Genomic DNA, 16,417 nt, shown 5'->3' with positions numbered 1-16,417 from the left:
AATGTACATGTGACATTTGGGGCATAAGTAATGCTTTAGAAGTATGGTATTTCTCTGACAGTCAGTCACCTGGCATCCTGACTTCTTACCTTGCCAACCTGATAGGTCACAGGTGATTATATTTTTCCCTGGAAGGTTTCGGCTTCTCTGAGTGTGTATGCTCATTTGCATGAAGATCTGAGGTAGAGACAGAACGTTCCATAGGACAGGCAGCCCAGAGTAACCAGAAGCATGAGCTGAAAACTTGGAGTGTATTGGCTGGAAGCTGTTGTCACCTTACCTATTTCCTACTGCTTTGCTTGGCTGTCACCCCCAGCAGGCACACCAAGCCTTGGTTCTGAGTTATTAGAGTTGTCATGAGAGCGCTGTCTAACTTGAGCTTAGAAGTTGTGGGTACTTTTTTCCAGGAAAGACCTTGACCCTGTTCTTCTTGTTATTTTGAAGCTTGGCATCAGCATGCGTAAGTTGGGAGAGAGATGTGACTTAATTCAGGAAGGTGGACGGATAACTGACCCCACTATTGACAAGCGCATGGATTTTCATTTTAATGCTCTCTTGGATGTTGTCTCTGAGTGGAGGAAGGATAAGACTCTGCTCCAAGATGTCCCTTTAGGAGGTATGGGGAGTACGGTGGTGTGCTGGTTTCCTCGTAGTGTCTGCAGGAGGGCCGCTCCTTACATGCAGCCCTCTGGCTGGACTCTGCAGATTGTCTCAGAGGTGGGCAGTCCTTCCTGGGGTCTGTCACTGCTGGCATGTGCATGCTTGATTGTGCACTGGCTGGGGCGAGCACACACACACACATGCACACACGCACCTTACTTTGAGTGGTACATTGTTTAAATTATCTAAACATTTACTTTTCAGTCTCCCAGAGAGACTTACTTTTATGGAAACCTCTGGTAAGCCCTCCTTGCATATGGTGGTTAGCCCATATAATCTTTCTGAAGGTCTCTGGATATCAGGATCTCTTTCCTTTCTTTGGCTTCAGTTGTAATAGGTTAAGTTTTGTTTTTGTTGGTTTTTTTTTTTTTTTTACTGTATTTTGCTTAATGTATATTAAAATAAGCGTATAAAATCAGAACTCGGACTGTGGTACTTGAATGGGCACTAGTGCTCACAACCCTCAAGTACTTCACTCCTTATGGTGGCCTGTTTCCAGGAAGGTACCAGCTGGGGCTCTGTGCAGTGCCTCTGACATTTTCGTTTATGTGACCTGCAATTTTGTGTTCTGCATTTTTTTTATATGTAGTTCTTGGAGGCATGGTATTTTTTGACGTGTGACTGTTTGAATTCTAATATGTTAATTTCTTTACCCATATATTTTGACGAACATGTTCTCGGTTCTTCAGTTGATAATGTACTTCATTTCAGTAGTGGGCGTTTGAAGTTTTATGGCTGTTGCTATGATATACATTGAGAAAAACAGCTTAGGACAGAAAGGACTTAGCTTAGGTTTCGGACCATCACAGCAGGAAAGTTACATCACAGTCACAGTCAGATATGTGGAGAAAAAATGAACGCATGCTACCTGCTCACCTGCCTTTCCTACTTCAGTAACACTCCAGGGACCAAAACCCATGGTGTTGCCCACTTTCAGGCTTTATTTTCCCACATCAAGGCCACTGAGACAATCCCTCACAGAGCATCCTGACGGATGTAATCTCACTGAGTCACATCCAGTCCCAGGAAATGCTACTTTGTGTCAAGTTGACAATTAAAATTAATGTGCACACAGGCACGTTCCTTGCTTCTCTGATACCTCTGAGAGACCCAACCCACAGTCAGATCATCATTGGAAGTATTGGCAGACATGACCATGACAGACTTCCCACAAGTACCCTCCAGGCAGCAGGTCCACTGAAATGTGTAGTGTCCAGACCAATTGATCAACCTCTTGGAGTTGAAATTGTTAGGCTGACTTGAGAATTCTCCAAATTTTACTTTTTTCTTTTGAGACCGAGACAAGCTATGTAGTCTGGGCTAGCCTTCAACTTGGAATCCTCCTGCCTCAGCCTCTAGAGTGCTGGGATTTGAGGTGAGTGTCATCACCCCCAGCTCTCTTGTCAGTGTTTATACCTATGTGGCAGACACTGGCCGGGCTCTGTTTTTTTCTTAGCTCCTCACTTGCTGATGCAGCTTTTTCTCTTGGCCTTGCTTTTAAAAAGTTAAAGGAGGCCCAAGAATAATTTCTAAGTAATTGTTTAAGCCTATTTTATTTTAAAAGTTTTTTTGCTAATATATGCATATATCTATATCAAGTTATGGTTGTATTCTACACATCAGCATGTGGGTTGTGTGCAATCTCAGTACATGGCTGGAGTGTGTGTGTCCAAGTGTGAAAATGCTTTGGGGCTACAGGTCATTTCAGAAGTGATACACACTAAAGTTTTAAGACATCACTTACACAGAAAGTAGGTTCACGCTCCTCTTGGTCTGCTTATGCTTCATTTCATGCTGGGCTGTAACGTGAAGGATTGTAGAGCCGCTGTCAGCAGGAGAGGGCTGCTGCAGAGAGCTCAAGACTCCAGGGCAGAAACATGGTTCCTCGGTATCTCGGTACTACAAGTTAGTGTAAGAATTAGAACATCTTAGTGAGAATTTGGACTTAGCAAAGAAACAAAAGTTGAGCTGGTCTTAAAGGTGTTGAGTCTGGGTTGAGATGTGGAGTTCCAGTCCCTGCCCCTTTTGACACCCTCCCCCCAAGCTATGTAGTATTAATAAATACGTACCTTGTCTCAGAAACCCAGGGCTCCGGCAGGAGCTTAGGAGATAACTTGTCTACCCTGCTTCAAGGCGGAGTCAAGTGTTCAGCTCTGAAAACAAACCAACAGAACAGATGCTCAGTAGTGTGTCTAAGTCAGATAGATGCACAGCACTCCTGGAATCTGTGACATATGTGGGTTATTGTTGTCACTAAACAGGAGCTGCCTGTACCAAGATGCTTGCAATTAGGCATAAGCCAAAGTCCTCAGACACCTAATGTGCACACCCCCACCATTACTAGCTAGTCAAGACAATCAGAACAATGTCACAGGAATTTTCCATAGTAATGGGATAAACGAGTGCGGAAGTTGACAGTGGGAAAGATCACATGGTCTGCAAAACAACATAAAGATGAAAGCTGAACCAGAATGGAGCCACGCACCTGTAAGCCAGGACTTGGGAGGCTGAGGCAGCAGCCGACTAACGCTAGATTGTAAGGCACGAGGAGGGCCAGGCACTGGAGGGCGAGGCACAGAGGGTGTACTTAAACTCCACAGCTTGAGAAGCGAGTGCAGTAGGGCTAGAATTTACCCTGAAAGGATCACAAGCTGTGTGGCCAGGCCTTGAAGTGGGCAGGTTGTACTTGCTATTTGGGTGAGGCCACCAGGTGCCTACCCTGCTCAGCTTTTAGAACTTAATTGTCTGTTGCAACAGGAATTTATTATTGGTATTGAGGAAGACGGCTGACCCAGGTGGAAGTCCACAGAAGAGAATGCAACCTAACAGACTTCTGTAGCTGCAGGGAGATGTTATAGGAACTTCAGGCCATAGCAATCAGCAGCAAAGGAGTAGCAACTCTGTATATGCTTAAGTAAAGACACATTTCCACTTCATGAGCAGAGGGGAAAAGTAACTAACCAGGAACTCAACAAGTCTTAAGGTATAGCTTCCTCTAGCTTTTCCCATTGAGCTAGGCGATCGTGTGCTCAGGGCCCTATCGGGAGTTTACTATGTATTACTTATTTCTGAGTTGGGTTGAGAAGACGAAGTTTTGGGCTCTGTTGGGGAAAGAAAGCAAGATCAAGACTTGGACGGGCGTTTTCTTCTCCACTGATGTTTCTGCTCTGATCCGTTCCTACCACAGAGAAGATAGAAGAGATCTACCGAGCTTTTGTGAAGGAGTCTGGCATCCAGTTCAGCGAGCTGGAGGGACAGGTACTGCAGTTCCACCTGAGCAACCTGGAGTACGCTTGTGGCAGCAACCTGCACCAGGTGAGCCGGCTCATTCCGGAAAGTCCTGATGCACAAGCGTGAGGGTCCCAGTTCGGGATCCCCGGCACCCATGAGAAAGTGAGACATGGTGGCTTGTGCTTGTGATCTCAGCGCTGAGGAGGCAGGGACAGGGTCTGTGAGGGCTGCTGATGAGTCTGCCTAGCCAGCTGGTGAGCTCTAGGTTCAGAGTGAGGCCTTGTCTCAAAACTAAGGCAGGGAGGCAAATGGAGGCACCCAGTGTCCACTACATCTACACACATACTCTACATCTGTGCACACATAAAAGAACGTTTCTAACTATGTGCATATTGTATGTATAAATATGGAACTTAGGCTGTTTGGGAAGAAAGGCTGTTGCTCAGAACTTAATAACCATCTTTTCACAGTATTATTAATTCCCTAGGGTTTTTTTTTTTATTCTGAGTCTGTGTGTGTGTGTGTGTGTACACATAGCTGCTTGTGTGCCACCACACACATGTATTGGTTAGCAGACAACTTCCAGAGCTGATTCTCTGCTTTCACCAGAAGCTCTTTTGGTCAACTTCAGGTCATGTCTTCTGCAGCTAGGGCTTCCACTCATAGAGCCATCTTCCTGGGCCCTGTTCTTGGAGCCCAGGCTGACCTTGAACTTGCTTCAACTCCACCACCTCCCATGTTGCTGAGGTCCCGGGCACACACCACACCTGGATGGTGGCTTTTAATTTGTTTTTAAAGCTAAGCACTCGCTCTGTAGCCCAAGCTGGTCCAGAACTCAAGCTCCTCGTTCTCAGCCTCCCAGGTGACGGGATTACAGACACGCACGACCACATTCCCTGTGAAGACGCTCAGTCCGTAAGATCAAGAAGGGAGAGCTACTAGGCTGGATCAGAGAAAGGAGCCAATAGCCTCTTGCTGGTCCCTCAGTTCTGTCCTTATCCTGCACAGTGACCCTGGGAGTCATTGTAGTGGAGCCATGTTGCTAAAAACACTGCTTCGAGAACCAAGATGATGTAGCCTTGCAGTCCCATTTTGTAGGATTAAGTCAAGCTTCTCTGACTCATGTAAGCAGCTGTGAGTCCAGCACCTACTACTCTGCCTAGAAGTTGTGTGGGTGTCTTGAGGGCAGTCCGGCCTTATTGCCAGTCTGCACTAGAATTTGAATTGAACTGTTTTCCCCAAATGGTGCTGGGTCTTTCTTTCAGGACCTTATTGAAGAGAAAAAGTGGTATGTTTTTCTTATGGAACTGCTCAAATGCAGTTTGATCTCTATAAAATCTGCCTTTCTCAGAGTCGCTGATGAATGAAATGAACTTTAAAAAAAAAAAAAAAATCAAGGCGTGGTACCTATGCTGACTGTTCCTCCCTCACTTGTCATGTATGTAGGTGTACATGTGCATGCATAGGACAGAAGACAGTCTCAGATACTGTTCCTCAGGTGCCATCCACTTTTGTATATTTTGAAGTAATCTTATTCTGTAGCCTACACTTGCCTGGAATTTAGGGCAGTGCCTCAGTTTTCCAGGTGTTGAATTCTAGAGGCCATGAGCCACCATGTCTGTCTAGACCCTCTGCGTGTCCCATAGTCTGTCTTCCCCAGACAGTGGTGTCCACTGGGCTTCCTTCGTGATTGATGCCTTGGGTGGCTTCTCCCACTTGAAGCCTCATCCAGTGTCCTACTGTTGTTTCCCAGGTGTCTGCTCGCTCCTGGGATCACAATGAGTTCTTTGCCCAGTTTGCTGGTGACCATACTTTACTAACTCCAGGCTACTCCACGATCGTTGAGAAACTGGCTGAAGGGCTAGACATTCGACTCAAATCTCCAGTGAGTAGGGGTGGGCAGTAGACTCAAGTTTGTTTGAGGAGGATGGGGGGTTTTGGGAGGCTGTAGTTTTGGGCATGTGATACTTAGGAGATAGGTGTTTGTTTGGACAGTCAGCCAGTATCTCCCAACACTTTTGAGGGTGCAGCTGTAGCCTCAGAAACACATCATCCACCCAGTTAAATAGTGCCTAAGGTTTGGATACCCAGAGTAGCCTGGATACAGTTGGCTAATAATACACTGGTTAAGTAGCTTATGACCTCTCTAATCCTAATCTGATACTTGTTCTTCATCCCAGTGGGCTTACAGCATCTTAAGATCGTACAGATGATTCGTCTGTGCTATAATAAAGGATATTCTATTATCCCGACAGAGTTATAAGCTGTGAGTTCAGCCGGAACCCCTTGAGAGTTCCACATGCCCAGCACTCTGGTCCCCGTAGCCTCAGAAGTACACATGCAATGGGTGTAGACAAGGTTCAAACCCTCATGTTGTTTCAAAATGTTTTTCTTGAACAGGTACAAAGTATAGATTATACCGGAGATGAAGTGCAGGTTACCACAACAGATGGTGTGGGGCATTCTGCCCAAAAGGTATGTGCTGGGATCCTACTGTGGTGGAGCACTGTGCTGCCCGGCCTGTGTGCAAGGAAACAGTCTCTCCTATCAAGCTTTGCCCTGGGCCGTCTGCCTAGAGACTTGTTGGTTTCTAGTGAACTAGGTCTACCCGGTAGTTGTGTGTAGCTGGTAAATCTGAAATCTAAGCATGTGGCGGATGGAATTCTGTGTTCCTTGTGGTACATCTGTCCTAATAACGGAATGAGAACATTCCCAGGGCTGGAGATGGAGCGCAAGTGTGAGGACCTAGGAACCATCCTCATTTCTTCCTCCCGCAAGTGCCTTGGTCAAATGAGTTTGGAAAGCGTTGCAGCACAGCCCTCTTAGGGCTGAAAGGGCTTGGTGAAGTTGTGCTTCAAAGCGACCAATAACTTCAAGTCTGTACCTTTGTTTTCTTTACTGTGGAACCCTTTTCAAGTTTTGTCTTGAAACTACCTCCTGTAGCTTAAGTACTTTGATGTCACGTGGACTTTTGGTAATCAGCTATGAGCTGGTGGTGCAAGGTGCTGAGTCTAGCTCACAGTGTGAAGCCTAGTACTGGAAAATAAAGGCAGCTACTTGAGGCAGAGGGACTTAATCAACCCTGAACTCAGGCTCGGTCATTTCTGGAGTGGGTGAGGATAAATCTCTCTGAAGGACCCTGCCACCTGTTGTCACACTAGCTTTGCTCTCTTCCCCCTTGCTATCTGACACCTTTTCCCTAGTCCTGAATATTCATACAGAAACAAAGGACTGCATGTCACATGGGAGGACAGGGCCTAGAGATGCATGGGGTTGTCATCAGCCGGGATGACCTTGCAGTGGTCCCCGCACTCTCACTGAATGTGGCTGGGTGTGTTTTTCAAGCCTCTTGTGATTCTCTGTGCAGCTTGCACAGGGCAGTGGTACCACTGTCTGTAAGCTCCTTTAAGGTTAGCATGTCAAGTACCACCTGTTAAAATTACAACTCAGCTGACCATTCGACTGAGGGAAGCCTGTCTGACAACATCTTAGTGTCTAGGATAAAATGCTACTTGGTATTTCCCGGCTAATGTTGGCTAGACACATGGCACTCCTGAGCCTTTGTATTTAGGCCTTCCAGGTGAGTCAGGGCATAGCTGCTAACTAATCAAATATTTTTATTATGTGGCTAGCACTCATCAGTTTGCAGCTTCTCACAGGTGGGAATGGAAGCATGCCAGCCCAGCTGGCGAGATAGAAGCCTGTGGCAGACTCTAACTTGCTCTAGGCTGCTTCTGCAGAGAATGAGCCTCATTGTCCCCCAGGATGTGTTTATGCCATGGGACTAGTGGCTTACTCAAGAGTGTGTACTCTGTGAGGAAGACTTGTAGCTTTGACTCCTGTTGTTAATGACTGCCTCGGTCATGTGGATGCTACCATGTGAACAACTGGAAACTTTAGGAGAGAACATGCTTTCTACTTTAAGACTTTGGGGTGTCAGAAAACAGTGACAGAATTCACAGAAGAGCTCTGGGCTTGCTTTTGTTCTGGAGTTGGTGGTTAAAACAAATATAGGAAGTGTTTGAAGATGAGGATATGTAGGATGTTGAGTTACGTTCCACCTGCATTCTGTGCCATCCAGTCCTGAGATCCTGAAAGGCAGATTTCCCTCCTTCCCTCTCCCCACAGAGCTCCCGTGCCACTAAGGTTTTCCCAACCAGTTGTACACACATCTGGGAAGGGTGGCCCACCTGGCTTTGCCTCACTTCTGCTGACAACACAGGGTCAAGACCACTGCTTCTGCTGCACAAGGAGGGCAGCGGTCTCGGGGAGCCAAAAGGCAAGGCTGGAGTGACCTGTTCCACTGGTGCAAGTCTTTCTATACGTGGGGTGGTTCTGATGCTGATAGGGGTAGTAATAACTTCTTGATTGAGCCATGATTCTGAACAGTAAGGTGAGACAGCAGTTACCCTTGATGGCCTGGTTTTATTATGAGGCCTTACGGATCCTCCCTGCCACCCCATAGGTAGTTGTTTAGTAGCGTTGGTTGGCCTTACCCATCTAAGTGCTAGTATCACAGGCCTGTGCTGCCACCCCCAGCCGAGTGCAGTTTGACCTTTAGAACCACTCAGAACCCCGTTTTGTAAAAAGTACTTTCTGCTTTAAAAGTTGCCATGTGGTTTTGCAGTTACAGCCCTAATAACTTGTGATGTGCTTTATCAGTTACTACCATTGCCTCCTAGTTCTAAGTATTACTTGAGTCTGAGATTAGTGAGGGCAGACATTTCCTTCGCAGGGATGGTATTGAGAATGTCGGAACAAGCTCTGATGATGTCAGGCCCTCCCCTATCTGTCTTCACTTTTTTGGTGCAAGATCTCACTGTATATCTGATTGACTGGACCTTTGTTATGTAGTCCATAACATGATCATCTTATCTCTATCTCTGCAGTGCTGGGATCACACAGGTTTCCCACTGTACTTGGCTGGGCATTTCCATATATAGCACTGCTTTTCAAAGATAACGTCTGCTACCCTCCTGACCCAGCATTCTCGACAGGCACCAGGAAGGGTCTGGATGTGCATTCCTGTGTAGATTCTCTGTCCACTTATGCAGGCACTCTTGTGCAGTGAACAACCTGTGTGGTCCCACAGAGATTGCAGACTATGAAGTGGGGTACTGACAAGTGTGGTTTCTGCTACTGTTACCTGTTCATTGTTTCCCACAGGTATTAGTCACTGTGCCACTGGCCATACTACAGAGAGGTGCCATCCAGTTTAATCCACCATTGTCCGAGAAGAAGATGAAGGCCATCAACAGCTTGGGTGCAGGCATTATTGAAAAGGTGACCTAAAATTTCCCTTAGTCTCAGAATTCAGAGGTCAGTGCTAGCTGATAGTTTTGTTTGGATAGAACTCTGTTGTACAGTTAGGCAAACAAAAGCGAGCAAGAGTAAAACAGAGTATACTATATACATGTATGAGTTGTCAAATATCCAATTTAGTCCATTAAAAATGGGAAGAACGATATTAAGAAAAAGTTTAGCTCTAGTTTTTAAAAATTCTGATGTAATTTGGATTAAAAACGTCCAGCTAAATTCCATTTTGACTTTTAGGTGCTCCTAATCAGTTCTCTCTATCCCCAGATAGGGTCCTGCGTACTCTTGACATTTTCAGACTATGTAGCCTAGGGGTAGATGGGAAGTCCTCATTTTCCTGCCTCCACCTATCTAGTGCTGAAATTATTGGGCCTGCCTACCACCCCCAGCAAGGGAATGAATCTGCCTGTTTGAATTTGGCTTTGCCAAAGCAGTTCTAGGTTTGTTCTGCTTCCATGGCTGTCCTTTCTCCCTTGGTACCAGGGAGCCCAGTGTTTGGGTTTTTTGTTTATTTGTTTTGTTTTTTTATTTTCTGTGTTTGTTTTGTTTTTCTCATCCTTTATGGTCGTCCTTAGCATTGCCATACATACTGGAAAGCCTCCAGAGGCATGTAGCTTCTGGGTAAGCAAGAAGCTCAGAGAACCAGGTGGGAAGAACCTAGAGGAACGGTTTCAGAGTAGACTCAACAGTGTGTGTTCAGCCATTTCTCTGCCTGCTTTTCAGATCGCCTTGCAGTTTCCATACAGATTTTGGGACAGTAAAGTTCAAGGGGCTGACTTTTTTGGCCACGTTCCCCCCAGTGCCAGCCAGCGAGGGCTCTTTGCTGTATTCTACGACATGGGCTCCCAGGTAACATTGTGCAGCGTGGTTTGAATCCCCTTCCTGAAGGTTAGGTTGCTGGTATGTGCCATGCTCAGGAATGAGTTAAGGTTGTGTAGATTCATGGTATTCGGGGAAGTTCCCTTGACTGGGACTTTTCCTGTGGACGAGGCCTGGTCCTTGTCTCACTTTCTCTGTAGTACCAGATCTGTTCCCTGGGGTACAACTCAGTGCTGTGAAAGCTTATTTCATGTTGGTCAGGTCAGCAAGAGTGGTCCAAACTTATTAACTATTGTCTCTACTGAGCTACAAGGCTGAATACAGGAGGTTCCGGTGAGGACTGATGGGGGCAACTGTGAGAGGTCGAGGACAGCCCTGGGAGTAGAGTTGTGTGCCCTGCAGCTGTGCTGCCAACACAGAGGCACATGACTGCTGTTTCCTACCCTCACTTTGGTGAAATGTCTTAAGGAGGTTTTGTGTGGAAGCTATGGGAAGGTTTAACTATTCCTGCAGATTTTTCTCAATTTGCTATTGCATCTCAAACAAAATTTCATAAATAGCTAAGGGAACCTTGAACTTGACATGTTATTTCATGAGTGTTTCCTTCTTTCTAGAGGGAGTGGTATAGTGTGTTGGGGGTAGTGTACATGAGAATTAATGGGGCGGAAGTGAAGATGAAGGGCAGTGGAATGTCGTGAGATTAGCTTAGGAGAATGAGGTCCTGTCTGCGGAATTGAGCGTTTACAGCGAGTGTCCTGTGCTTTTCCCTGTGTGCTGGCGAAAGCAGCAGAGTGTACTGATGTCGGTGATCACCGGGGAGGCAGTGGCATCCCTCAGGACTATGGATGATAACCAGGTGCTGCAGCAGTGCATGGGCATCCTTCGGGAGCTGTTTAAGGAGCAGGTGAGAAAAACCCTCCTTGAAAGCAAGAAAGTACTTATTGTGAATGTGATCTGAGCAGTTGGGGCTGGAAGCCATCGGGATCAAGGCAGGAGGCCACATTGTTTTTCTTGAAAGTTTCTCTTTTTCTACCTGAGTACCCAGCTTAGTATCAGGACTGCCACAGCCAAATACCACAGCACAGGTACTGAGACTTAGTTCTGCTTCTGCCAACTCAAGGTGTTTAACTGAGTTGATCTCTGTAGGATTCCTGTTGTAGATGCTCTTGATATCCTTGATTGCTTTTTCTTTCTGTATTCTAAAAACAGATGCTGGTCACACTGAATTAGGCCTTCTCTACCATCCCCATTGTAATTCTGTTACCCATTAAAGACTCAAGTCTCCAAGTCCCATTCTGATGGGTTAGTACTTGAACTCGGGTCTTTTCGGGGTTATGACTATTGTCCTCTCCTTCTCGAATCATTTGCACTTACTTTCCGAAGACTGTAAAAGGTGCTTTTTATAATTCCTGTGTTTTCCCAAGCCGTTTTAACAGCTTTGACTACATTCTTTTAAAAAACATCCATGTATATAGATGAGCATATGTATGCATTCACACACACACACACACACACACACACACACACACACATACATACACACACATATACACACACAGACACACACACACAGACACACACACACAGACACACACACATACACACAAACACACACACAAACACACACACACACACACACACACACACACACACACACACACACACACACGGCAGAGGACAACTTCCTTCTACTCTTAGCTTTGGCCGAAGTCCCCTTCTCTGCTGAGCTTTCTCATTGGGTAGTCACTAACATTCCTTTTACAAGAGGGATGCTTTCTAAAAATTTCTAGTGCATCACATATACAAGTCTCTCCTACAAGGGGCTCAAAAAAAATTATTTTCCATTCTTTGGAGATCTGGAAGCCTTGCCTTGTCTTTTTCTAACTAAGAGTAGAAATAGAAGCAAAATAACTTGAAAGCTAAATCTATTTCAAGGAAGACATAGCTATTGGCCAGCTCTTTGTAAAAGAGGGTCTAACTAGGCAGTCTCATCAGCTTGGGTTTTTACCCAGATTTTTAGTTGTTTGGAACTATTGTTTTTAGGGAAGTATTTCTCATGTTAAAACTTGCCAGAGGCCTACAGACAAAAGTAAATTTAGTGACTAACATATATCCTTTTATTGTGGTCTTGTGGAAGACTTTTGAAAATTCTAAACTTCAATATTGTAATATACCACTGGCTGCACTGGACAAAATTCCACTCGACCTTTTCATATGAGCCAGGACATTGGTAGTGATTTATTGTACAGAATGTGTCTTTGGCAGGTGAAACACAGAAGGGAAGGGGTCAGGTGAGGCAGGAGAAGGGAGAGTCCATGGGTGGGAGGGATGTACTGCTGCTCAGGAAGCTACCACAGTAAGCAAAGGCCTACTAGGGCAAGATGCGTGTTTCTAATTGGGTTGTGGGTTATCCAAGTTCCTTTTTAATACTTTGTTTGCACATGAAGGAGATCCCAGATCCCACAAAGTATTTCGTCACACGGTGGAGCACAGAGCCATGGATCCAGATGGCGTATAGTTTTGTGAAGACCTTTGGAAGTGGCGAGGCCTATGACATTATTGCCGAAGAAATTCAAGGAACTATCTTTTTTGCTGGTGAGGTAAATATCTTGACACCAAGCCCAATTTTACTTTTTATTTACAGCTAAAATGACATCAAATCAGGTATCCTTAAAGATATTGTAAAGGGCTGAAGCCCTATCCATTCTAAAAAGCCCGACTTATATTCTTACTAGCAACAATTTTTAACTGATTGGTTTCTTGTGCAGATATTTCTTGTAGATTTATCTTCCTGCATTACTATATTTATACTGACATTGTATGATTTAATATTAGACTCAGCTTGCTTTGTTGTAAAACTTGACCTACTTGACCTCTACACCATTAAGGGTCATTACAGCTTTCTGCCTGTGTGCACACCTGCAGGCCAGAAGAGTGCACCACTATAGATGGTTGTGAGCCATCATATTGCTTAGACCTGAACTCAGGACCTCTGGAAGAGGCAATGCTCTTAACCCTCTGAGCCATCTCTCCAGCCCCTCTGCACTATTCTTTTAACACAACTATTATCCATGCTCTTATAAAACCAGCTCCCTCTCTGTAGTTCAGGCTGGATTTTACCAATCCTCCTGCCTGACTCTGGAAAGAGATTACACGTGTGAATCAACACTTGGTATCTGTTTTGGACCATACTGTACAATGTAATGTTTATTCGTAGCTGGTGTCTGTCTCCCCTACCCCTCAGTCGTATCCAATTTACAATTCATTCAGATCTCCTTCTCCTAGCTGGCTTATCAATCTAAAACCCTGGAGTCTTTGCACTGTTCACTGACATGAGATTACTGTAGGATCTAATGCTGACTTAACTAGCCTTTCAGTCCCATAACTTACTTCTGATCACTGTATCCTCTTTAGTCCTCCTTTACCTTTTTCTTGTCTATTCTGAGATGTTTTGGTAACATTTCCATTCTGAAATGAGTGTTTTCCTATTCTATTCTGACTTCACTCCTGTCCAATTGGTTATTTAGGCTTTTGAAAAATCTTGGTTTTTATGCTGGTTGAAGCACTCTTGAAAGTTTTTTTAACAGCTCCAGCAGGACAGCACTGCATCGAAACCTTTACTGTTGTAGTTAGTAGCTTTGTTTCTGAAGCATTCTGGATGGGAGAAGGCTCACTGATAATTATGAATACTTTTTATCTAACATGACATCTAATATTTTTGTTTGAGAGATGGGCACGTTTGAGAGGTGTGTGCTAGAGCTCAACTTGAAGTGCCAGGGACCTATTTTCCTAGAGTTGGATACCTGGGGGTGCCACTATACCAAGCTGCAATGAGTTCAGAAGATCAAGTATAGTTCTTTGTGCTTTTTAAGTGCTTTATCAATGAGGAGTAGCAGCAGCATTTGTTACCTGGACCCAAACTCTTCTGTAGCTACTTCTACTAGGCTTAAGGGCAGAGATTCCCAGAGGATTCTCAGCATGGGTTTGCCTTTTGTTAGCTGCTCTACAAGTCTAATACCTGCAGTCCTACTACATACATTGCAATTTGGAATTACAAGTTGTTTTACCAGAAAGTTAGGTTTTGTGTAAAAAAAAAAAAAAAAAAAAAACTTCTTAAAAGAGCCAGCTGTGCAAGTGGGGCATAGTGGCCATATGCCAGGTATTGCCAATCGGCTTTCTTTTAGAAATGGCAGGCTTAGGCTACCCTAGGATTTAGAGCCTTTTCTTGCTTTCTTTGGGTGCTTAGTCTCATACTTTCTTCTTTTTTTAAAAAGATGTATTTATAAGTACATTCACTGTAGCTGTCTTAAGACACACCAGAAGAGGGCATCAGATCCCATTACAGATGGTTGTGAGCCTTCATGTGGTTGCTGGGATTTGAACTCAGGACCTCTGGAAGAGCAGTCAGTGCTTTTAACCACTGAGCCATCTCTCCAGCCCTCTCATGCTTTTCTAAACACTCACTTCTGAAGCTTGTGTGGTCCACTTCCTCCCCATTACTTACCTTCTCGCTGATCTAAACAGTACTCATGAATACTACAGTTCTGGGCAAGTTGTAAAAGGAAATTTGGCAAGCACAACCAAGAGACTCAAAGGCTATCACAAACAAAAAGTCCACTTTTAGATAACCTTTTGATGTTATCTAAATGCTTTATATATAATTTTAAAGACTTTTTTTTTCTTCCAACAGGCAACAAACAGGCATTTCCCACAAACTGTTACCGGGGCATATTTGAGTGGTGTTCGAGAAGCAAGCAAGATTGCAGCCTTTTAAAAGAACTTGTACAGGCCTAATGTTCTGTATCCCAAATGGAAGTTTGAAACATTAAGTTAAACTTAAGTTTTGCAAGAGAGGGGATTCTGTATAGTAAAATTGAAATGTTTCTGTGGTGATAGGAAAATGTAAACCCATTGCACTCTTCTGAAATCACTGATCCTCAAAACCCTTCTAGGCACTTATGTTTAATTATATTTTTCAACATATCCAAATAGTGCTAAGTCCTGTGGGTTTCAGAGGCAGCACAACGTATCATTGCAACCTTGGTTCTGGTTGGGATTCCCCTCAGATTGGACATTCTGGTTGGCAGATTGCTTTTCATATAATGTGAAACCAAGTAATCCAGCAGGACTCACTAGCAAACTTAGAGAAAGCTAAGTGACAATTTATCAGTACCTTTACCAATGAGCCTTAATATTTTTACACAGCTCCATTTTGGGCTTTCCTTAAAATTTACAATTCTTTTTTAATACAGCAATTTGAATTTTGACATGATTCTTCTAGGCTATTTTATACTACATAAATTTCTTTTCATTGGGTATTCAAAACTTAGATTCAGGTATATTTTGATATTTTAGACCTGTGTACACTCATCAACACAAGATTCAATCCCTTAATAGCAAATACATGTGTGTACATACTTTCTCAATGTTTTCACACGATAAAAACCATTTTTAGTGGGCTGCACACTTGAAATTTAGCAAAAATCTTGTCAGAATTTAAAGCCCCTCTTTATTTTTAAAGTGTCTAATATTTTACATAGTTGTAAGTTTCCCATAGGCAGGTCCACTGGAAAACTGCACAAAATCTCAATCATTTTTTGGTACATAGCACATTACTTTATAAGCCATAAAGTCTGAACATGGCAAAACTTACTCTTCCACTAAAAAGATTGTTTAATAAACATGGGTTTCAGGGTCTTTGGTTGCCTATTCTGCCAAGAAACTTCAGTTGATAGACTAGAAATATACTTTTGTTTTAAAAAGTCTTTGAACAATTCTTATTTGAATTGGTCTGCTTTTAAAGGGGAGCTATAAGGACTTCACAGCCACTTTTTTTCAAATATTAGGTATTTCTGAAATTCAAAATTAGCTAAACAAAGATCTTATACAAAGATTATACAATAAAGTGTGCTTTAGACAGTCTAGATAGACTCCCCTTTCAAAATATAATACAAAGCCAGTGACTACATATTTAAAAGTTTGTTATTCACTGTATGTAGAGGTTATTTGTTGAGACTCATTGGTACTGATAAGGGAAGTATTCTGCTTTCAAGTGTAATTAAAATGTTAAGCATGTGTGAAGTGATAAGTGGTTCAGTCCGTTATTTAGTTTCTAGGCACTTGTGCTTTGTACTGTGCTATTTCAAGTATAAGTGAGTATTTAATTTTCTCCCATTGAGTGACAGTTTCATATTTTGTTCTAGAGGAACTATGGTACTGAGTTATGTTTCCAATCTCTTAAGATTTTGTTAATGAGCAGAAGTATACTCTGATGTAACTATACACAATGAGTAGACTTTTGCAAATACCCTTAATAAATGGTCATAGCATCACTGCGTCAACCTCATTTCTACTCCTTTAAACTTTTTGGTCATAAGCATTTACTACCCTA

The 16,417-nt window shown here is 43.7% G+C and overlaps 1 protein-coding gene across 4 annotated transcripts in view; it reads left to right on the top strand.

Moving 5' to 3' along the window:
* The window catches only part of KDM1B (lysine demethylase 1B), a 39,176-nt gene extending 22,847 nt beyond the window's left edge, over positions 1-16,329 (top strand). For 3 of the 4 annotated variants that reach the window (XM_080914471.1, XM_080914469.1, XM_080914470.1), the window contains exons 13-21: positions 445-616; positions 3,848-3,975; positions 5,645-5,776; positions 6,292-6,366; positions 9,058-9,174; positions 9,931-10,056; positions 10,814-10,930; positions 12,474-12,626; positions 14,717-16,329. In XM_080914471.1, the coding sequence (XP_080770597.1) occupies positions 445-616; positions 3,848-3,975; positions 5,645-5,776; positions 6,292-6,366; positions 9,058-9,174; positions 9,931-10,056; positions 10,814-10,930; positions 12,474-12,626; positions 14,717-14,800 (1,104 nt within the window). In that variant the 3' untranslated portion in view covers positions 14,801-16,329. The remainder of the gene's footprint in view (positions 1-444; positions 617-3,847; positions 3,976-5,644; positions 5,777-6,291; positions 6,367-9,057; positions 9,175-9,930; positions 10,057-10,813; positions 10,931-12,473; positions 12,627-14,716) is intronic. The other variant, XM_080914472.1, reaches the window with a different exon arrangement.
* Positions 16,330-16,417: the final 88 nt, after the last annotated feature.

Source organism: Micromys minutus (assembly GCF_963924665.1).
Source record: "Micromys minutus genome assembly, chromosome: 1".
NCBI classification, from domain to species: domain Eukaryota; kingdom Metazoa; phylum Chordata; class Mammalia; order Rodentia; family Muridae; genus Micromys; species Micromys minutus.
The sequence above is the reverse complement of the archived record's forward strand: the minus strand, read 5'-3'. Positions and strand labels throughout refer to the sequence as shown.